Consider the following 20,484-nt stretch of genomic DNA (forward strand, 5'->3'; position numbering starts at 1 on the left):
GGACAAACATGTATAAGCTCTGCAGAAAGACATTTGATTGTCTGAGTCACAACCAGTATTGTTTGTGTACCAGGAACAGCCTACTCTTACTCTGAAGCCTTATGCCATAATTACTGTACTCCCTGAAAAAAAATGGGAGGAAAAAAGAGCAAAAAATGATAAGTCCACAGTGTGTCACTAAGGACTGAAGTGCGGAATGAAAGTGTAATGTCTCTGCAGACAATACTAAATTATATGGGAAACGTTCTTAAAGTATAAGCAACTGCTTCTGAGCATGATTTGTGATTGTCCTTTTGGTTTTTTTTTCAATAATGTGGATTAATTTCCACAGTGAAATGAAGGGAATCTCTCTCCTACAATCCACCCCAAGATGAATCAGACTGTGTTCTGTTGTGCTGGTAAGCTTTATTGTTTGCTGTGTCAATACAATTATTCAGGATCCTAATGGATAAGGCAGTGTACAGAGAAAATGAGGCTTGCATTGTGAAGTTACTCCATCATAAAGCTTCAGATTAAGCAACTGGGCTTCTGGGCAATATTCACAGCGTGCACTTGCGAGCACGGCATTCACACAGCGAGGCGGAAGGGATGGAGTGCTGCACCACGGTCCCGTTGGGACACCGCAGGGGGATGGTCACCATGGTGGTCTGAGTGGCTGTACAGCAGTTGCACTGGTCTTCCCACTGCCCTGTCTGAGCAGAGTACCTGGTGGTGCTTCTGCACTTGCCCTAAATGGAAAAAGAAGAGTGCTGAAATTTGAACAGAGCCTCATCGCACTCAGCATCCTGGTTCTTTCCTTCAAAACATCTGTGGGTCACTTTGTCCAGCTTCTGTGCCCTGCTGTAAAACATGAACTCAGAAACAGGTGCTTGACCCCAAAATAAACTGGGGTGCTGCTCAAAGAGTAACTTATGAGCATAATCAGAGCAAAGGAGAGGTGATAAAACTGCTCACCCACACATACAAAAAAGCCTGGAATTTAAAATCTCATAGAGAATGTCCAAAATTATGGTGTTGGCTTCTGAGCAAACGTAGTTATCATGCATTCAGAAAGTGCTTTAGCCCAAATGCTGCAACCCACACACCCACTGTTGCTATTTTTTCTTGCTCTGCTTGTCTGGCCACTTAACTAATTTAGACCAAGCTGTCAGTGCCTGTAGCTATAAGCCTTCAGGATGTAAAAACAAGCAGCCCCACATAACACTCTGTCAGAGTCCATTTCCTTTGGTGGCTTTGTGCTCTTATTTCCTAGTCTAATCAAATTAAAATATCCTATTATTATCAGGGAGGACTTTAGAAAAAATGTACTTAATACTGTTTATTCCCAATATAAAATCTGGACTTCTGCAGGAGAAACATCAATACTCATAACTTCATGGCTAAGGAGTATTAACTTTGTAGACAGGACAAGAGGTCAAGAATTATTAGTTATGCCATAGCTTGGATTGCACACAAGGGTTGATTAAAATCCTTGTATGTGGCTTGGTTATCTTGGAAAGAGCAGAGACGGGAAGACCCAGAAGTGAAGTTGTGCTCCTGTTTCAAAATGATGCTGCCAGATAAGGTGTAAGCAGTGATGGGCAGGAAATTAAACTTTTAATCTGATTATGGAAGATACAAGACATGAAGAACACAACAGCTTGGAGCCAAGGCTAACGGAGGAATCCCAGAGCTTATGGGGAGGAATCCCAGAGCTTATAGGGCACGCAAGTCAAATCTCGGCACCCAGGTTTAAAAGCCTTTTAAAATGTCATTTATCTAAATAGCTATTTCAATTCCCCTAATCAATCCAGAGGCTCAGTGCTTAACTACAGACTGAGAGCTGAAAATCAGCTTCACAATGTGAAGAAGATAAATATTCCTTTTATTTTTATGTAGAAAATCCTAACAGAGCTACTTCAGAGTCATTAATTTCTGATGGAAGCAAGAGAGTGGGATAAAAAAAGCCTTTGTGTCTAACACGTGCCTTTTTTCATGCTGGTTTGACTAGGGAAAATTCATCATAATCAAATTACTTCAGGAAATAAGTGCCAATGAGGTTAACACCAAGTCAATCAATGAGAAACTGATGCTCCATTTACTGAAGTGAAACCACGGTGGAGGAAAATATTTACTTTTGGGAAAGAGAAAGGGGAGGTTTTGGGGCAGAGGGGGGTGGATTTTTGTTATTTACCTCACAATGAGAAATGGGCACCTCCTTTTCAGCCACACATCCATTGATATTCCCATACTGCAGTCTGGTACTTACAGTATGACATTCCACCTCCACACCTACCAAGTAAAAACAAAAACAACAAAAAAAAAAGAGTTTGACACTGCTGACAACTGCTTTTTGTGTAACTCACTTCCCTTTACTCCTGAAATTGCTGTTGCTGTCAGTGAAATGTTATTCCTGGCAAAATCCGTAGCTGAATGTGACTCCTTAGAGTAATTAATGTATAGTTGTGTGAACTATTTCACTCTACAGCCCTAAAATTCCATTAGAGGAGGGTCTCCCTCATGTTTCTTCTAATTGGCTGTTTTGTTTTAAAGTCACTTTGGCCATCTAACACCAGCCTCTTCCCTGGTCTTTGACAACTCTCCTATTAACTCTGGTAATGAACAGGGACTCTGTTCCCCAACTTTTAAAGAGAACATCATCATTAATATTCTCAAACATAAACTAATCCAGAATATTTTCTTCTGAACTCCCATGTGTTTTGGTCTGCATCCAGAGACTTGTGAAGGAGCCGATGCTTTTTCCAGTGGGTATTTTGGGCACAGACAGCAGAAGCTCTGTGTAGTGTTATTATAGTTTTATGTCTCTGTGAAAAGACAGGCTCCTACTCATACCCATTTCTAGCTCCCCAATGAAATTTCCATGTTGAACAGAATATTGGACTGATTTTTACGTACTACACAAAAGCATTTCAGAACATTGAAGGAATTCAGCAGGGCAACTGCACAACTAAGTACATACACAAAGGGAACAGAAAGGTATCCTTCCTACCAGCAAACACAGCTTTCCATTGGAATGTTGGTACCAAATTAACTCTGTGCCTTGCTAAAACCTTAAATTTCATTAAAAAAAAAAATGCAGCTCGTTTCTGGTTCCAGGACTGGAAATTCCCTTTCTCTTTAAATGATTTCATCACTCATATATAAAAATTGTCCACCTGAAAGGACAGTTGTGTTCACACAATTGAAAAGCACAAAAAAATAAAGGCATCAGCCTCAACTCAGTTTCATCCCCTTTTTGATTCTGACTTATCAACTTGTTCTCTAGTTACTTTACCTCTGTTATTTACTTTTTTTGTTGACTGTGCCTCCTCTGCAAAGGCAAGTGCTTGTGACTTAACAAGACAGGTGAGACTGAGAACAACAGAGAAAAGAGGTGAGAAGCAGAGACACAACTTCTTAAGTGGGAAAATAAGGAATATCCTTCTCCAATTATCAAGTCCTGTGGTTAATACTACAAAAACCTCATGAGAAAATATGACTGTTCACTTGTGTGCTCCCACAAACTGGGACAATGCCCTCAGACACACTAAAAAACTCCAGTTGTGAAGGCACAACATAAAAAGGGAAACTGGCTCCTCAACCAACTCCTTTGCCCAAGGACTTGTAGACTCTGCTGAGCCAAAGGTTTGAGGGAAGAAGTTCTTTGCCCAGCTCTTTATGGCGGAGAGACATCTGAAAGACTCTCTCAAGACCTTGGAAGATAATGAAATCTATGTCCATGAGAATCTGAGCTACATCCAGGCAAAACATCATTGGGAATAAGGATTTGAAGGTCCATCCAATATGGGATGCAGTACTGCACTTAGATCAGTCTGCCTTTGCTGCTGCAGGGAGGTATAATTTTTTAATTACTCTAACTGTTAAATAAATCTATGCATTGATCTGTGCTCATTTGGAACTAGTTTCTCCTCAATTACAGTGATTGGCACTCACTCACAATTAGTAGAGCCTACCCATCACTCTGTCTTTTAAATCTCAATATCTGCTTTTGTTAATAAGTAATTTTGAGTATTCCTTACTTGTAGCCTGGTGGATTAAAGCTCCCTTAACCAAATTACCTGTTTGATCCATTTGATGACAGTCTTTCAATAGCTTTCTGACTTCTATCTCTCAAGCCAGAGCTCAGTGATTATCCAGATAGGCAAAGGCTGCAAACTCTCTAGGAGTTACCATCCTTCATCAGGGGTATTATTGCAGCAGCTCCTGTGCCAGTGTCATGTTGGGCTGCTATGCTAACCATCTTTTATTTATGAGCACATGCATAGCAAAAATAAGAAAATTAAAAGACATAACAGACAAGATGTTGATATTCTGACCTTAAAAGAGAATTTCAATAATTTATTATCTTTTTTTAATTTTTTATAACCCACAGTATCACTTTTTATGACAGAGGAGAAAACTAAGAGGCTATTGCTCACAAATGCATCAGAGATTCATTTTAGAAATGAGAACCCAACCCTGCAATCCTTCCTTATGTAAGCAAACCCTTCCTATTCTCACAGCCTGACTGATATTTGGATTATCCACACAAAGATGCATGAAATTAAGAGTTGCAGGATTGACCCCTAAACTGACAAATTTAAGCAGCAGTCAGGCTGTTCCATAGGAATAGATTTCCCCTACTATTTTTGGTGAATATGTTATCAGTCTCACCATGGTTGGGCTTTTTTGATTAATTAATTTTAAGTTGATTGATTATTCATGAAGTGTTTTCCTCAGTAGTATCAGGTTATGTGACTTGTCTGTGCAGGACCGTTCCTGTGATCACCAGATGAACAATAAAATAAAACATTCATAATTAACATCTGCATAAAATGTGGAGAGTATCTATTTCTTTCTAAGCACTTGGGAATACTGTCAAAACACGTGTTCTAGATGACAAAACATAACAGCAGCATCCCAGAGAGAGGGTGGGCTTCTTTGATGGTTTATTATAACCACATTGCTAAGCTCTGTCTCATTACACTGCATACCATGGGAAATGTAGGTACTTACACACTCTGCCTTCTCCATACAAGATTTCTGGATTATTTACTTACATGTGTCACAGCAAGTGTCGCCAATTTTTGCAATTCTGCCCTAAAATTATTAAAAAAAAAGAAAACTCAAATTTTGGCACAAGTGATACACTTCTGTTGAAAAAAGATGTATAAAGCAGAGTACTAGGCAAAAATAAACCCCAAACCCAGGATTTCTCTATTATACAGAATCATAAATCTAAATGAATAAGCTTCTCTTTATCAATTTGAAGATTTTGAACTTTTGATGGTATTTGCTGGTAGCTAACTGGAAGTAATTTGCTTATTAGCAAGTTCAACACCTGAAAATATCACTCTCACCTTCTATTAGGAGCTTTCTAAAATAAAGACACTAAATACAAATAAATTCCTGGAAACCAGAAGGATAAACCCACTAGCATTCAAGTCTCATATCTGTTTAAGAAATATCACAACTGTCAAGTAAGTTTTAAAAGCCATAAAACTTGATGTTTCTTGTTTCATTGCTACCATCCAGAAAATAATTCTCAGAAATAGATGTATGGTGCAAATTATTGAAAAACTATAGTGGAAAGGGAAAAAATGAGAAAGACTTACACTGCAGGGTGGTGCCATTGTTACACTAAACCCCTGGGCTTACATGCAAAGGTTTGGAGGCTTTTTTAATTAAAAAACTAAAATTTTTATCTCCAACAAGATGAAAACCACCAATTTAATAGCTGAAATAGTTCTAGTTGGGGGGCATAGGAGAAGAATAAATGCAGTTTGAGAAATTCTGTTTAAAAAGTAAATTGTTTTTCACTGATTTTCCATTAATATCATTTGAGTCCCCAAGCCTGTGCTTAATTATTAAGTATAATAATGCTGCATTATTTTCTAAATCTTTGTTTGAATAACAAAACTATGCATTATAATTTCACAAAGTGAGAAATGCCCAATTGGATCTTTAGTTTTCCCACATTATAAATAACAAATCCTCCATTTGTTACATGTGTATGAGCAGAGTGGTTTGGCCACAAACTTTATTAAAGGTTCTCTGCCTCCTTCCATGCCCAAAATAAACACCTGTAAGATGTGTAAAACCTGACAGATAAGCAAAAGCAGGGCCCCATGTGCTACACATACCTCCCTCTGCTCCTCAGTATTTAATTAACCCCAAATCACAAGAAAGATGGGTGGATGCTTCATTTTTATTTCTGCTAAACAACTGCCATTGTGGAAGTTTAATCTTCCTAGAGGAGTGTGAAAATTCCTTTCCCTAACCTCACATCATGGCAGAGAAAAAAAATCCTAGCACTTCATATGCATATTTCTCAGTTTGTGTCACTGTCCACACAGTTTTGCTGTGGATCCCAAACTAAGAACATTGCTAGAAGCATCACTTGCAAAGGTTTGATACTTTAAATATTCAGCTTCATATTCATAACAGAATTATGGTCAGCACAGTCCCACAAAAAGCCAGCTTATATTTTGAAACAAAGAAAACCTACATTTTCCTGAATTTCAGAGAAATTCCCAACCCAGTTTAGCCAAGGTGTTGGGAGAGGGTTGGGGTTTCCCACCCAGTACACAGAAATTACCAGACACATGACAGAGTCCATTAGGAAACCTGGAAACAGGACCTGTTTCACTACTTACTCCTTCAGCCAAGCATCTTCTGGCATCAAATGGAGGACAGCCAGTGATTCTCCTTTCCCAGATAAATTCCCCTCTCTCATTTACTCTACAGGAGTGACTGTCACAGCCATCCTGAAGGGATGTGTTTGCCTGGAAAGATTGCAGGGTGTTAGCTTTACACAGAAACAAAGGGGACAGTTTCCAGGATATACCTTTGCTGATGTCTCAATTCAAGTACCATGGTGGTGACATTCATAAGACAGAAATCTTTAGTAAACAGCATTGTTTATCAACAAATTCATTATCTTCTGTTAGTTCCATCATCATATTGATCACAGCTCTGCCCATACTGCCAAAACCTGACTTTTTTCAACTCTTAACAGGGAGGAAATTCCCATTAACTTAGGAAAAAAACTTCTCAAGGTGAGAGATTTGGGGGTCTGGGCTATGATCTGTTTTTTACAGAGACATATATACAATTATTTAGCTTCTGGATGAGTTGGGAACTTCTTTAGAAAATACATCTAAAACCACACCCCCAGCCCCACACCAAATCTTTTAGGTTGGAATAAACCCTTAAAAACAAGTTCAGCCATAAACTTCCCACTGCCAACCAAGTCTACCACAAAACCACATCCACACATTTTTAAAATCCGTCCATGGCTGGTGACTCAACCACTGCCCTGGGCAGGCTGGGCCAAAGCTGGACAATCCTTCCAGTGAAGAAAAAAATTAATATTCAACCTGAACTTCTCCTGGCACAGCTTGAGGCTGTTTGCTCTCATCCTGTCCCTGTTCCCTGGGAGCAGAGCCCGACCCCCCCAGCTGTCCCCTCCTGTGCAGAGCCAGAAGGTTCCCCCTGAGCCTCCTTTTCTCCAGGCTGAGCCCCTTTCCCAGCTCCCTCAGCCCCTCCTGCTGCTCCAGACCCCTCCCCAGCTTCATGGCGTTTCCTATACTCTCCCCATCTAAGACTTCTCACAGGAATGAAATAAAAGAAAATTTTAGATGCTGTCTCTTGTAACAGAGGATGGGGTTTAACCAGAAAAATATCCACTCCTGTTTAAGAACATATCATGCATTAAGGCCATGCTAGATGTGGCTCTGAGCAACCTGCTCTACTGGAAAGTGTTCTTGCCCATGGCAGGGCATTGGGACAAGATGATCTTTGAGGTCCCGTCCAACCCAATCCATTCTATGATTCCAAACTGGAGAAGTTTCTCAAAATTCACATGTTCAATTTAACTATTTCACATTTAAAATTAGGGTTTTCATTTCATCTAAATACCTGTATGAGGTCATATTATAGTTAAAGTTCCTTGATAACATTCCTGAATCTAGAATGCCCTTCTAGAATTTTGGTATGAAGTCTCCCATTTTTTCATTTACAAACAAATTAACTTCCTTGATCAATTATTCTGAGATACAAAAAAAACCCACTAGTAATACCAAGCTACCTAATCAAAAAAGAAGAAAAATGCACTTCTCTGGGGTTGAACAGAAGTTGATGATATATTTGCATTTACTCATAAATAAAAGAAAGAGTGCTTAAAACTTACCTGAAGATATTGAACCCTTCCATCTCTCAGCCTGACGCTACATGAAGTTGGCACACATTTTCCACAGCAGGAGCCAGGGATTTCCTGCCTTCTGTAGTTCTAGAAAGTGAAGGACATTTTTCTGGGTTTATTTTGTCTTAAGCATGCATCCTATATTTATCTTAAGAAGGTTTAATTAAAAAAAAAAAATTCAGTGGACAAAATGATAGCCAGCAAAATACTTTTCAGTAAAACCAATAAATTCTACACATTGTGAAATGGAAAAGTGGTTGGAAGTGCGGAAACTGGAGAGAAGAGGGCAAAATATCCAGTAAGCATCGGGCAGAGAGGGCAGAATGTGACTAAGCTGCAAAATTTGGAGTACAGAAAGAAAAAGAAAATGGCTTGATAATACAAGAGAATAAAAGAGCATCAGAGAAGGTACAATATAACAAAAGGCAAAAGGAGATAAAGAAAGAAAAGGAGAATAATGGAGCCCCTCAAACAGCATTGAAAGTAAAACAGTGGCAGGAAAAAGAGCATGGGAGAATGAGCAGCACTACATGGAGAGGCAGAAAGGCATAGAGTGGATAATGGAAAGGAAAAAACCAAACCAAGCAGAAAGGGCTAACACATGAAGTGTCCCACAGTAATGTCCCCAGCTGCTCCAGAAAACCAGCAGCTGGTTATGATGAGATGAACATTTTTAAGAAAACAAACACTTTTTGGTTTAGTGAAGGCATGCATGTCATCCATATGTTTTTTATAGAAAGAGAATTTGGGGAGGTGGGGGTTACTATTAAATCATTGTGGGGAAACATAGTTTATTGTTATTTAGGTGAACTTTCCCTACTAGCAAAAATATAAGCACCTAAAGCAGGTCATTAAATGACCCAGAAAATGTCCCTCCTGAACAGAATATCCTGGAGTTGGCTGCACTTCAATTGCCAGAGCTTTTCCTCACACAACTTCAACATACAGGAGAAAGCAGGTTCTCCTGAGAGAATTGGTGCTCTTAGCCCATCTGCACTGTTAAATTTTATCCATTAGCAAGGAACTGCTTTTAATCTGGGTAAACCATGAAGTCAAAAGCTTTGAGACAGGAAAGATCCTGTAAAGTGTGTGAATCCTACTAGCCTTATAGGGATGAAGATATATTCTGTATCTTACTTGATTTTTTTTTCCCCTCAAGCTCCACAAATTCATTACAATGGCTAGGAAAGGATATATACTCCTAGACCAGCAACTTCCCTTGGGTAGCTGCACATCTCCCAAACACAAGTTCACAGTCCTTAATAAGCCCAACTGGAAATAGCCCTTTCTGCAGGGTTTTCTGTCTAGTCTGTACTTTTGGGTCACATGGGGAAAATGAGCTGTTTGGGAAATGTGTGGGTGGTGAAAGAAGCAGGAGAAGAGTGTTACCCTTTTTTTTTTTTTTTTTTTCTAATCATGTATTATATTGATTCCTTTACCTTTAATTTCTAGAGCTGGTTCCTTTCCTTGAGCAGAAGGAATGGATATTCGTGTATCTTTGTGTGGGAACATATACATGCACACAAATTCAATCTGTTCGGGTTGTTTTCATGGATCTGCCAGGTTATATTTTGTGGAAGTTATATTTTGAGAAAGATGCTCAGCACTGAGGTTGGCCATTTATTTCCCCTTCAGAAGCCTGTGCCTATAATCAAACCTTACAGTAGGGGTGGTATTAGGGTTTAGAAGCACAAAAAGTAATCCAGAATGTCGTTTTTTCACAGGCTACATCCACACCACCAAATAAAAGGGGTCAAGGCCATTTTGATGGCCCAGGTGACAAGTGGAACACTTGTGAATTATCTGAGCTGCATTCTCCACATGAAACTGGCTGGCCTTGGGTTGTCCTAACCATTGACCTGTCCCTGGATGTCATTTGGAAGTCACAATATCATTTTTCTACTCACAACAGGCCAGCTGGGACACTGTTGATAATTCTTCAAGAAAAAGGTTTGCAGGAAATAATTTGAGCCTGCAGTCTTGCTGTGTTTTTTTACTGGTAGAGAGTACTCTCTACAGAAACTTAACTACATTTGCAGTCTTTTCCAGCTCTACTTCAGGATGGGAGATTTGACTCATCAAAAACTCTGCCCCTCTCTGTTCCAGGAACTCTATTAGTATGTGCCTCTCCTGGACATCAGCCAGGAATCCCTCATGATCATGTTAGGGATGTGGATTTTGGGTGCCATGGCCACCACTTGCACAGGCCCTGGGTTTGGTTGGGCCCATTGGGTTCCATCCACTATCCAGGGAAAGGATGAAAAAGAGGAAGAGGCATTTAAGTTTTTTTCTGTGAAATTTAATTGCTGGTCTGTGCTCTTTGGACTCAGGCAGATCAGACACAGTTGCAGCCTCTGCAACTCATTGAGGTCTCCTTCTACTCAAGGTATTGGTGCTAAGTGAGAAAACAACTCAATTGAGCAGACCTAATCAGGCAATCCTGCCACACTGTTGTGTGGAAGCTATATCCCTGTGGCTCTCTCGGCCAAAGTCATTCCTTGCAGGTGATGGCACCAAAGTAGCAGCAAAGACCAAAAACCAGTGAGAACTGATGGAAACAATAACTTCAAATCACCAAAGGCATGGGCTGGGAACCAAACAAATGCTACTAAGCCCAGCTTTTAGACAATTTGAAAGAGTCATAGGAAAGGCCTGAAGCATGGAGATCTGGCTGAAATGTCAGTCCCTGGAGACACAGATAACACTGTAGAAAAGAGAACTCAGCAGTTCCTGTTGCAAATGATTTGCCAAACTTTATATTACCCTAAGGGGTAAGTAATCTAAAATCAACAATAAAATGTGCCTGTGGAGCTGAGTACCATGTAGTTATTTTTGCTATGCTGAGGATCTAGATCAGATTTGGTGTTTATCATCCAATCCATGGAAAGAACACAGAGCCAAGACTTCTCAGAAGAACCTGAATAAAGGCCAAAAGCCCCAGAGTTGTACCAGACGTAAGCTGGTGTGTATATTGAAGAACACGACCCTCACCAGACCCATTCCAGAGCAGAGCCCCCAGAGGGCTGGCACTCACCCCTGGGCAGGCCTGGCAGTTCACTTTGCTGCACTTCAGGGTGTATTTCCGAGGGGCTGACTGGAAGCAGTCACACGTCGTGCACTGATCCACCATCATGCGCCTCCCGTGCTGAAACATCAGAAACACTTTGTCATTAGTGACCATCTCACCAGCAAAACTCAGATCAAGTGACTTCAGGTCAACTCTCCTTCATTCAATCTTGCACTGTAATTCTTTGCTAGAGAAACAAGAAACCCATGCTGCCAAGTTTCCAGAGACCCCAATTTTTTTCATCTCTAATTCCAGACCAAGCAGCATAGCATGAGATTATTTTTCAAGAAAGTCCTTTAGAAGTCCTTAATCTGAGAAATGGCATTGGCATTTCTTGGCTGCTTACAAATCTAGTAAGCAAGAATGGGATCCTTGAAAGTCATGAGGAAGATTTTTTATTCTGACTACATGGTTGCCAAGAGTTCCTTTTTTAATTGTAATTAATTCATTTGGCAACAAGTTTTTATTCTAGAGGCATCACAACCACAGATTATGAGCAGAAATTGTTTGTTACTGGTTTTGCAAGAAAAGACAAATTTTTTAAAAATTACTGATTGAAGAACTCTACTTGTCCATAGTTATAAGTAAATCAGGCTGAGCACAATTCAAATTCCCTGACCTCTTCCCCAGTACCTTGTTTTCTGGACCCCATCACCTTTTCAAAGCAAAAAAAAATGATATTTAAAATGTAGAGCAGAAATGCCAAACTGTTAAGAAACAAAAATAGTTGTAGAGTCAGTAATTGATTACTCTGCACTGAAAGGACTTCTAAAGACAAATTCTTTCTTGCTCCCAAGCGCAAAGCCCTCCATTTCAACCCCAAAATAACAAACCACAAAGGTTGAAGGGACAAAGCAGGAGCAGCTCACTCAAGATTTTCACAAACTTCTGAATACTAATAAATAAGGTAAATTAATAAGGTAAACAAATAAATAAGGTAGATAAATAAAGTAAATAGACAATTTTGGTAGATTATGAAAGGTTTGAATTGTGCTTCAGATATTAATGGAATGCCACCATTGATTTGACTTGGTGCTGTGTGTATCTTCAGATTCCTTTTTGAATTATTAAATGCTCATGAAACAAATGGAGCAAAAACAAGAGGCTGGCCACAGTAACAGTGTAAAAATAATGCATTTATGGGTAGTTTAGGGCCAATACTCTGAAAGACAAATGTTCTGAGCACAGAATTTTTACTACATTATTATTCTATGCCCCAGGACAACCAAGGTCCTCAGGCTTCTCTAACCAGTAACAAACAGAATGACTCCCGAGGTCTAGGAAAAAGGATCCTCCAAATAAAATATGATGAAAGAGGAAATTCCAAGGGGGCAGATCCCTGTCTTTTAATAGCATAGAGACTTTAACATGGGATTCCTCAGCTTTCCAGATTTAACCTTTTGTAGTGACTATCATTAATCTGGAGGGCTAAAAAAACCTCAGTGGATGCAGGCATGGAGATACACTCAAAATTTTGCTGCTGGGAGAGGAAGAGTGAGCTGGTTGTGCCTGGGGTACAGACAATTTCCTTCCCAGGGGCTGGAGTGGGGCTGTGGTTTGGATCTGTGCTACACACAGCGCTGATAACACAGAAATGTTGTTGTTACTCCTGAGCAGGGATTGCACAGGCCTTTTCTGCTTTTCCTACTGCTGAAGAGACTGGGGATACATGGGAGGCTGGAGCAGACACAGTTGGGACAGGTGACCCCAACTGACCAAAAGGACATTCCAGACCTTATGGCAACATGATACAGTGGGGAGAAGGAGGAGGAAGGGAGGGTGTTTGGAGTGATGGCATTTGACTTCCCAAGTCACCATTCTGCTGGGAAGGCTGAACACCTGCCTACCCATGGCAAGGAGTGAAGGAATTCCTTGTTTTGTTTTGCTTGCACAGCTTTTACTTTCATCTTCTTTATCCCAACCCAGGAGTTTTCCCACTTTCATCTTTCCCATTCTCTCCTTGATCTTGCAGGTGGGGAGTGAGCGAGTGGCTGCTGGCTGGGGTTACACCACAACAGATGGAGAGAAAACATCCTATGAAACTCCAGAGTCAGACAACAGAGTGACAGTTCTGGTGCATGACATGATAAACCACATGACATGGTTTATCAAAGAATGCCTCTAGGCATTCTAGTGGCTCTAGGCTTTAACATCATAAAGAAAGGGTCTACAGAGCCACAGCTAGTATCACTGATATCCTCATGGATAACATTCTAACATTCCAGTCAGGTACAAAATAGATGAAGTTGAATTCATATAACAATCACTGTGAGAGGCAGGAACATAGGGATTACTAGAGATACGCTAAAATGAAATCTTCACACACAAGTGCCTTGAACTTCTGTGGGAAGGTCTTGTTTCATTCCCAAATTTGCTTGCATGACAGAACTGAACAAAATCATGGACTGATAATGGGTAATGGATGATAGGTACGTTATATAAAGGGAAAAGATATAAAACACACCTATCATGTGCTTTCTTGGCTAGCTTGGAATGAAATGTCAACACCTGCTAAGCCAGTGCCACCAACATAACCTGCATAAAGCTCAAATCTGCTCAGATCACCTTCAAAAACGCCACTCAGTAAAAGCCAGAGAAAACAGATGAGACATAAAAATAATCCTTTTGGTAAATATGGCCACCTGCTTGGAAGTTTGCTGTTAAAACACACAGCATTGTTAAGAGCAGCAGAGTGGATGCAATTCACCAGATTACTGAAATAAAATATTGGTAACCAGATACACGACAATAAAGTAAAGGGATTAAGGATGCAGTCAATTACCAGAAATGCACCAAAAGTCTCAAATCTTGGAATTATTCAGGGAAGGAGTTAATGTAGAAAAGTTTTCCCTTGATATAAAATGAAACTTGAAGCCTATTCTTAAAGGACCCAACATAAAGGGTTGAAAATCCAGGAAGTGTAAACTTCTGTGGACACCACATCTTCCTTCCTGACCAGGACTCTGGAACCAGTCACTGCAGCAGGGAATAGTGCTAGACAAATCTGTAGTGCCTCCAGGTGCTCAAAATATGTTAGACATACAGCTAATTAATTTATGGTAAGTCATTAAATGAAGCTAGTTTAAGAAATTTTAGGATTTTTTTCAATATTGCAGAAGCTGAGACATTTTATTTTGATGTTTTCAAAACACAGAGATTTCTCATTTTGCCTTCAATGTGACATTTTGTTTCAAAATTTGTTATCTTAGATTATTTGTAAATATTTTGAAATGCTTAAAGGGAGAAAATGTACTTTACTTGACAGATCAGGTGAACATTTTGTTGGAAGAGAAAAATTATTTGGTCATGGCAGAACAGCACATAGCTTTGGAAAGAGCTTTGGTTTGCAAATTATATATATCTACACACACATATAAAATTGATATATGTGTGTATATAATTTATATATATAATTTATACGTATATATAAAATTAATATATAATTCAATGTATATATATCTGGAATATATAATCCTATATAAGAGAAGATGGCAAGAGCTGCTTGACATTCCCTACAAATATTGTCTTTATAGGATGCTAACTAGGTCTGACAATATACAATAGAGGAAACAAAAAATCAAAGAGAAAGGTTATTCCAGAATTTATCACTTTTAAACCAGTGTTCTGACAAGAAAGCTTTTCTTTTCTAACAAGAAAATCAATAATTTTTCCTTGGATTTCATTCTACAGGGAAGTCATCTCTACACAGAATGATGGATGCTTGATGACATGGCTTTAGCTCTAAAAAATTGATAAATTTATGTCTTTGGACTATGAAAAAAATATCTAAACCACAACAAATAGATGGAGAAAGGTTCTCTCTGTTCCACCACTAAAATATAAAGAGATTTGAGTAATTTTACTTTTAAATAAATTAAAAAGGAAGACACATGTTGACAAAGCAGGAATGAGTAGGTTAAAGTTAGGTTAAATGACTAAAGAGAAACTGTTTCCCTGGGGGATGGTGAGAATATTTAGAGCTCTTTGACACCAGAGGTGCTGCCAGAATATGGATTTAGGGAAACAATGGACAATTGACAGAGCTCTCCAAAGATAAATTTGGCATAAATGAGGTCAGATGCTTAACTCCCATCATTCCCACTGTCATGGGCTGGGTTAAACATGTCTTAATCTATCCATTAAATACGCAGTTGAGAAAAAATTTCCTCACAGGGCATATCAGCAGGGAAGTTGAAAGGGAAAAGAGGTCAAACAGGGAGGAAGCTCAGCTTTCCTGTTCCTGCTAATAGCCAAGGAGGGATACCTCTCCTTCCACACAGGTGGAGGAAGTCTCCATCCTTGCTTTAATCTGCCTTATCCTCCAAACAGAATATGGGAAGGTTTCACTTCCCCAAAGTGGGCAAGGATCACTTGGGAGATTAACCCTCATAGAGAGTTTCCTGTGTGTTTGGTAGTCTGCAAGCCATTACAAAATGCAGATAACCACAGTTTCTAAGCACTCTTTTCAAGCATCCTTCAAGATAAGGAAACATTGCTATCCCCATTTTGCAGAGATGCTCATTATCATAGAGGAAGACCCTGGCAGAGTCAGAAGCTGGACACAGATGTGCTGAGCCCCCTGGCACTGCTCTTACTCGAAGGTCTTGCCTGCAGAGATTCTATATGGAAAAAAAGCTGTCCTGTATTCTGTGTGTGTCTAATTCTGACAACTGTGTGTCTATCAAAAGCTCATTCATATATTTAAATACAGCTTGCTGTCTCAACAAGTAAAAGGAATTTGTGTCTTACCCCAATAACAGTGCCATTCAAAGGACAGCCATTCAGGGGTACTGAAAAAGAACAAAGTATTCCATTTAGCATTACCATTATAATGGCAATTCCAAGATTGAATCAACCACAGCTATGCTTTTTTGACTTAGTACAGTTTCAGCTTGAAGAAATTTGTATCCAGTTTCACTGTAAAGAGGCATAACTGAGCTGCCTTACACTGTACCTTGAAAGGCATCAATTTGTCAGAGCTATACTTGATGCTACATAAAAATATCTCTGAGATTTTTTTTTTAAACAAGTACATGGCAGAACATAAACTTTCCCCTCCAATTCAAGCTTCACACTCTCAAGATGAACTCAGGTTTTCTGCAAATTAGAGAGCATATATCCTCTCCTCCTGCTACTGCTCCCTACTCACCCTGTGGTTGCACACACACTCATCAAATAAACATCACTGAGAGTCTTCCCTGACTGAGGCCAATTACCCAAATGTTTTGATTTAGACTTTTGAGCCAAAAGGAGGAACATTAGGAGTCACAGAATCATAAAATGGCTTGGAAGAGACCTTAAAGATCACCTTGTTCCAACCCTCTGCCATGGGCAGGGACATCTTCCACTATCCCAGGTTGCTCAGAGCCCCATCCAGCCTGGCCTTGGACACTTCCAGTAATGGAGCAGCCACAGCTTCTCTGGGAAACCTGTGCCAGGGCATCCCCACCCTCACAGGGAACAATTCCTTCCCAATATCCAATCTAACCCTGCCCTCTGTCAGTGTGAAGCCATTGCCCCTTGTCCTGTCACTCCAGGCCCTTGTCAAGAGTCTCTCTCCATTTTTCCTGTGGCTCCCTTCAGGCACTGCAAGGCAGAATCCCCACCTTCCCTTTTGCCCATGGGTCTTTGGATGCAGCAGCAGGTGCTTCTGTACTCAGTGTCTGAATTACACAGGAGCCCTTCAAAGTGGGGCTAGGCTTCCAAAACATACTCTTTTAAAATTGTTGAGAAACAGAAAATCACCCCACGAAACAATTAATGCTGGAGTGATCCCATTTGTCATCCCCCAAACCTTACCACATCTACAGGAAGGACAGCAGTCTATCACTTGGTCACAGCGCAGCTCAGTTCCCTCTGGACAGTCAGGCACATCCATGTGGGAGCAAGAAACATTCTTTTGCTGCACAAAAACCTCGTTGTTCACCCGGACACACTCGTTGACGACGCAGCGGTTCCAGGGAGATCGCCACTCCGTGCCGACCTGAGGGGAAGTTGTGAGAGGATGAAACACAAGCAGCAGTATTTGTGCCCCTGGATAGAGTATTTGTGTCCCTGGACAGAGGGAAGGCCACCCCAGCCAGATGCTGGCTTGCCCAAAGAACATTTGCTGCATAAGGAACAGTGTCACTCAACAGCTCTCCACAAACCCTTACCGTGGCAATTAGTTTATAGGGCATGCTGAGTTTGTAGAGAAGAGGAATTACAGGAGCATTCCTCAAATGGGACAGGTCAAATAAGATGTGAGGAAGAAAAAGCACTCCTAACTGGAGTTAAATCTGCATTTATTCCCTGGCTGCACTGCAGCTGAGCAGCCCCTGTTTCTGCTGCAACCTGCTGCAAATCAGCTCTGCTAAGCCCAAAGGAGGCTTTAGCAATAGGCTCCAGACCTTGCAAATGTAGAAAAGACAAGATCCTGTTGACAGTTCTCTTATTATCATCACCCAAGGTCAGACAAAGCAGGAACTTCAAGTGCTCTTTATGGGAACAGGCATCAACAGAGGTCAGTTGGAAGATGCTGCCACAGTTCAGTGCTGGGAGGAGCTGCTCACTGCTTTGTGGTTTTATTCCTTTACTGATACCACTCTGATACACTTCAAGAGCAGCAAAACTGAAGATCAGATCCCCAACTGCAGCCAATTCAAACATCTTTGCTCAGAAAGTAAGGGAACACATTCTTCTAGTGAATTAAATGCTTAGTTCTTCACTGATGATGGAAGAGTTACAAGATGACGTAGTAAGGAAGAGACTGCTGAGCATTATTAATGTGTTAGGACAAAAATAAGTCAGAGAAAGACAGTGGGACAAAAATAGGCCTTCTGAAGGCTTGTTTGATGAAGCAGGAAAGAATAGTGATTCATATTAATAAATCCCTTTGATAAAACCAGGAAAAAGGCAGGATGCAAAATGACACTTTACCAAGTTTTTTTTTTTTTTAAGACGGTAGCAGATTGCAATAAAAATTAGCTGGGATAATTTAAACAAATAGCTGACAGCCAAGGAGGCATTATACCCAATGACCATTTTTTCAAGCTACTATGGCTGAAATTAGTAACTGTACACAAAATGTCTGGCCCAGAAAAGAGTGGGGAAGGATTTGCACGTGGGAATTGACTGGGTAGGTCACAGGACACCCAAAACATTGTCGCTCTCAGTGCTGCTTAATGTGTAGAACAAAAAGCTGCTATCATCCTCATCTCCTTCCATGGAACACAAAATAATTCCCAGGGGCTTTTGCTAGGAGGGAAAGTGTGCATCCCACTGGTGCCTCACCTCATGCAAAGGAGGATCTTCATCACCCCGAGGCCAAAAGTGCAGCTCCTCACAGGCAGTTTTCTGACATTTCCCACAGCACTCCCCTTCTGGCACAATGTACTTGTAGCCCTAGAGGAGGAAAAAAAAAGAAAAGGACTTTCTTATCCAGGAAGAGGAGGCAAACAAATAGATCAATCCCAGTGTTTTCTTTTAGGATCGATGTTTAATGTTAGCAGCCTTTTAAGAAAAGCAAAGTTTGAAAAACGACTGATATAATCATGAGGGATTTTTTAAATGATTTTTTTTTAATATATATAACAGTATTTTACAAAGGAAAATTGAAGATAAAACTTGCTCTTGTGGAATCTTGGAGGTTAATCAGCACTCACAACTGCCCTTCCCACTCCAGAAAATTCACGAGTGGGATTCAGTCTGATCACATTCATACATCTCTGCTAAAGCAGAGGGAGGATGCAGGTTGCTAAGAGTTATAATCCAGGGACAGGTTTTGACTGATCACTTCATCTTTTCATAGAATGATTTAGGTTAAAAAAATCCCTTTAAGACCAAGTTGAACCATTAACCCAGCACTGCCAGGTCCAACACAGTTTAAGCCAACAGTTTACCTGCAAAAGGCATTTGAAAAAATTCTACAAATTAAGATAATAAAATGAAACTACTATGCAACATTAGAGATCAAGTGTCTTAAAGTCTAACACTTAATTATGGAAAACTAAATAAACAGCATGAAAATTGAATAGTAGGCACTCTTACTAAAGAAAAATCTTACAAATCCAGAAAAATAGCTCAAAAAAAACCCCCAACCCACAGAAACAAGAATCCCAATTCTCACTTTTCATACATATTTATCTGCTAAACCAAGCAGCCAAATACTGAAACAGTGAAATATCTAAGTGCAAGAAAGTTAAAAGTTTTAATCTAATTAGAAATAAAACATTCTATATGTAATAGCTAGGCAGTCTCCAAGGGACAAAACATAAGTCTGATCTCAGTACAGAGCTGAAGGAAAGATTATGTGCCACATAGCATTGTTTATGTGAAAAATGCCTGTAAAATAAGCATAATTTTATTTTGGTCAAACTGAATTACTGAAGGATTCCCAACTGCTCCTTCCCTTCATGAACTGTCCCTGATTTGCAATATGAAGCACATCAGCAAACCTCAAAAATCAATAGACTTTGATATGTTATATTTCATATAACATCCTAAAATGTGATGCCAGACCTTGACCCAGCTTTTTGAGAAAAGTTGTGCTGTTGAGCATTTGGTTTTACATTACTTTTATCTCCTAAATGCATGTCGGAAGCATCAGATGCACTTTCTGCATGGCAAACTCAAGAGAAGGAAAAATCCAAAAGCCAGTATATGCTATGGGGTTTTCAGGGTTTTTTTCTTTTTTTTGTGTGTGTAGTAAGATAAAAAAAAACTCCAAGTTGTTATCACAGAAGTCAGATGACACTGTCAGAAATTACACTGCACAACTTTAACACCTGGCAATGAAATTAAGAACCAGGAGTAGCAGAGAGTCTAAATATCATCCTATCAATGATTCATAATTAAAGTATGCATTTGATACTAATAAAACTTATAACGCCATCTACTCTGCACTGAAAAATAAGTTTAAGGTCAATTCAAACTGGATGACAGTGCTGCTGATGTCCTTGAGATGTATATCCACTGAATCAAGAGTAAGCAAAGGAAAAAAAATCTGGGCTATCCAGGTAGTGTAACAGTCACAGTTTTGGTTGCACAGCCTTGAGAACCATTAAAGGAGCTGAAGACAAATTCCCATAAAAAACTGGCATCATTTCCACAAGTCTTTTTAAATAATTTTAACCAGATTTTTTTTTTTTTTTTTTGATGTTGCAATGTCAGGGAACTGTAACTCTGCATTAATGAGATTTTATTGGAATAACAAATTATTGATAAATTATTGGTACGAGTTGAAATACACCCAGAT

General features: G+C 39.7%; 1 protein-coding gene across 1 annotated transcript in view; it reads right to left on the minus strand.

Moving 5' to 3' along the window:
• Positions 1-385: 385 nt before the first annotated feature.
• Positions 386-20,484, minus strand: part of LOC116995365 (von Willebrand factor-like) — a 121,930-nt gene continuing 101,831 nt past the window's right edge. The window contains exons 44-52 of the mRNA XM_033058043.1: positions 18,522-18,632; positions 17,049-17,232; positions 15,999-16,039; positions 11,217-11,327; positions 8,171-8,269; positions 6,636-6,764; positions 5,040-5,079; positions 2,174-2,271; positions 386-728 (exon numbers count right to left, since the gene is read on the minus strand). Of these exons, the coding sequence (XP_032913934.1) occupies positions 540-728; positions 2,174-2,271; positions 5,040-5,079; positions 6,636-6,764; positions 8,171-8,269; positions 11,217-11,327; positions 15,999-16,039; positions 17,049-17,232; positions 18,522-18,632 (1,002 nt within the window). The 3' untranslated portion in view covers positions 386-539. The remainder of the gene's footprint in view (positions 729-2,173; positions 2,272-5,039; positions 5,080-6,635; positions 6,765-8,170; positions 8,270-11,216; positions 11,328-15,998; positions 16,040-17,048; positions 17,233-18,521; positions 18,633-20,484) is intronic.

This window comes from Catharus ustulatus, chromosome 4 (assembly GCF_009819885.2).
Source record: "Catharus ustulatus isolate bCatUst1 chromosome 4, bCatUst1.pri.v2, whole genome shotgun sequence".
In the NCBI taxonomy this organism is placed as follows: domain Eukaryota; kingdom Metazoa; phylum Chordata; class Aves; order Passeriformes; family Turdidae; genus Catharus; species Catharus ustulatus.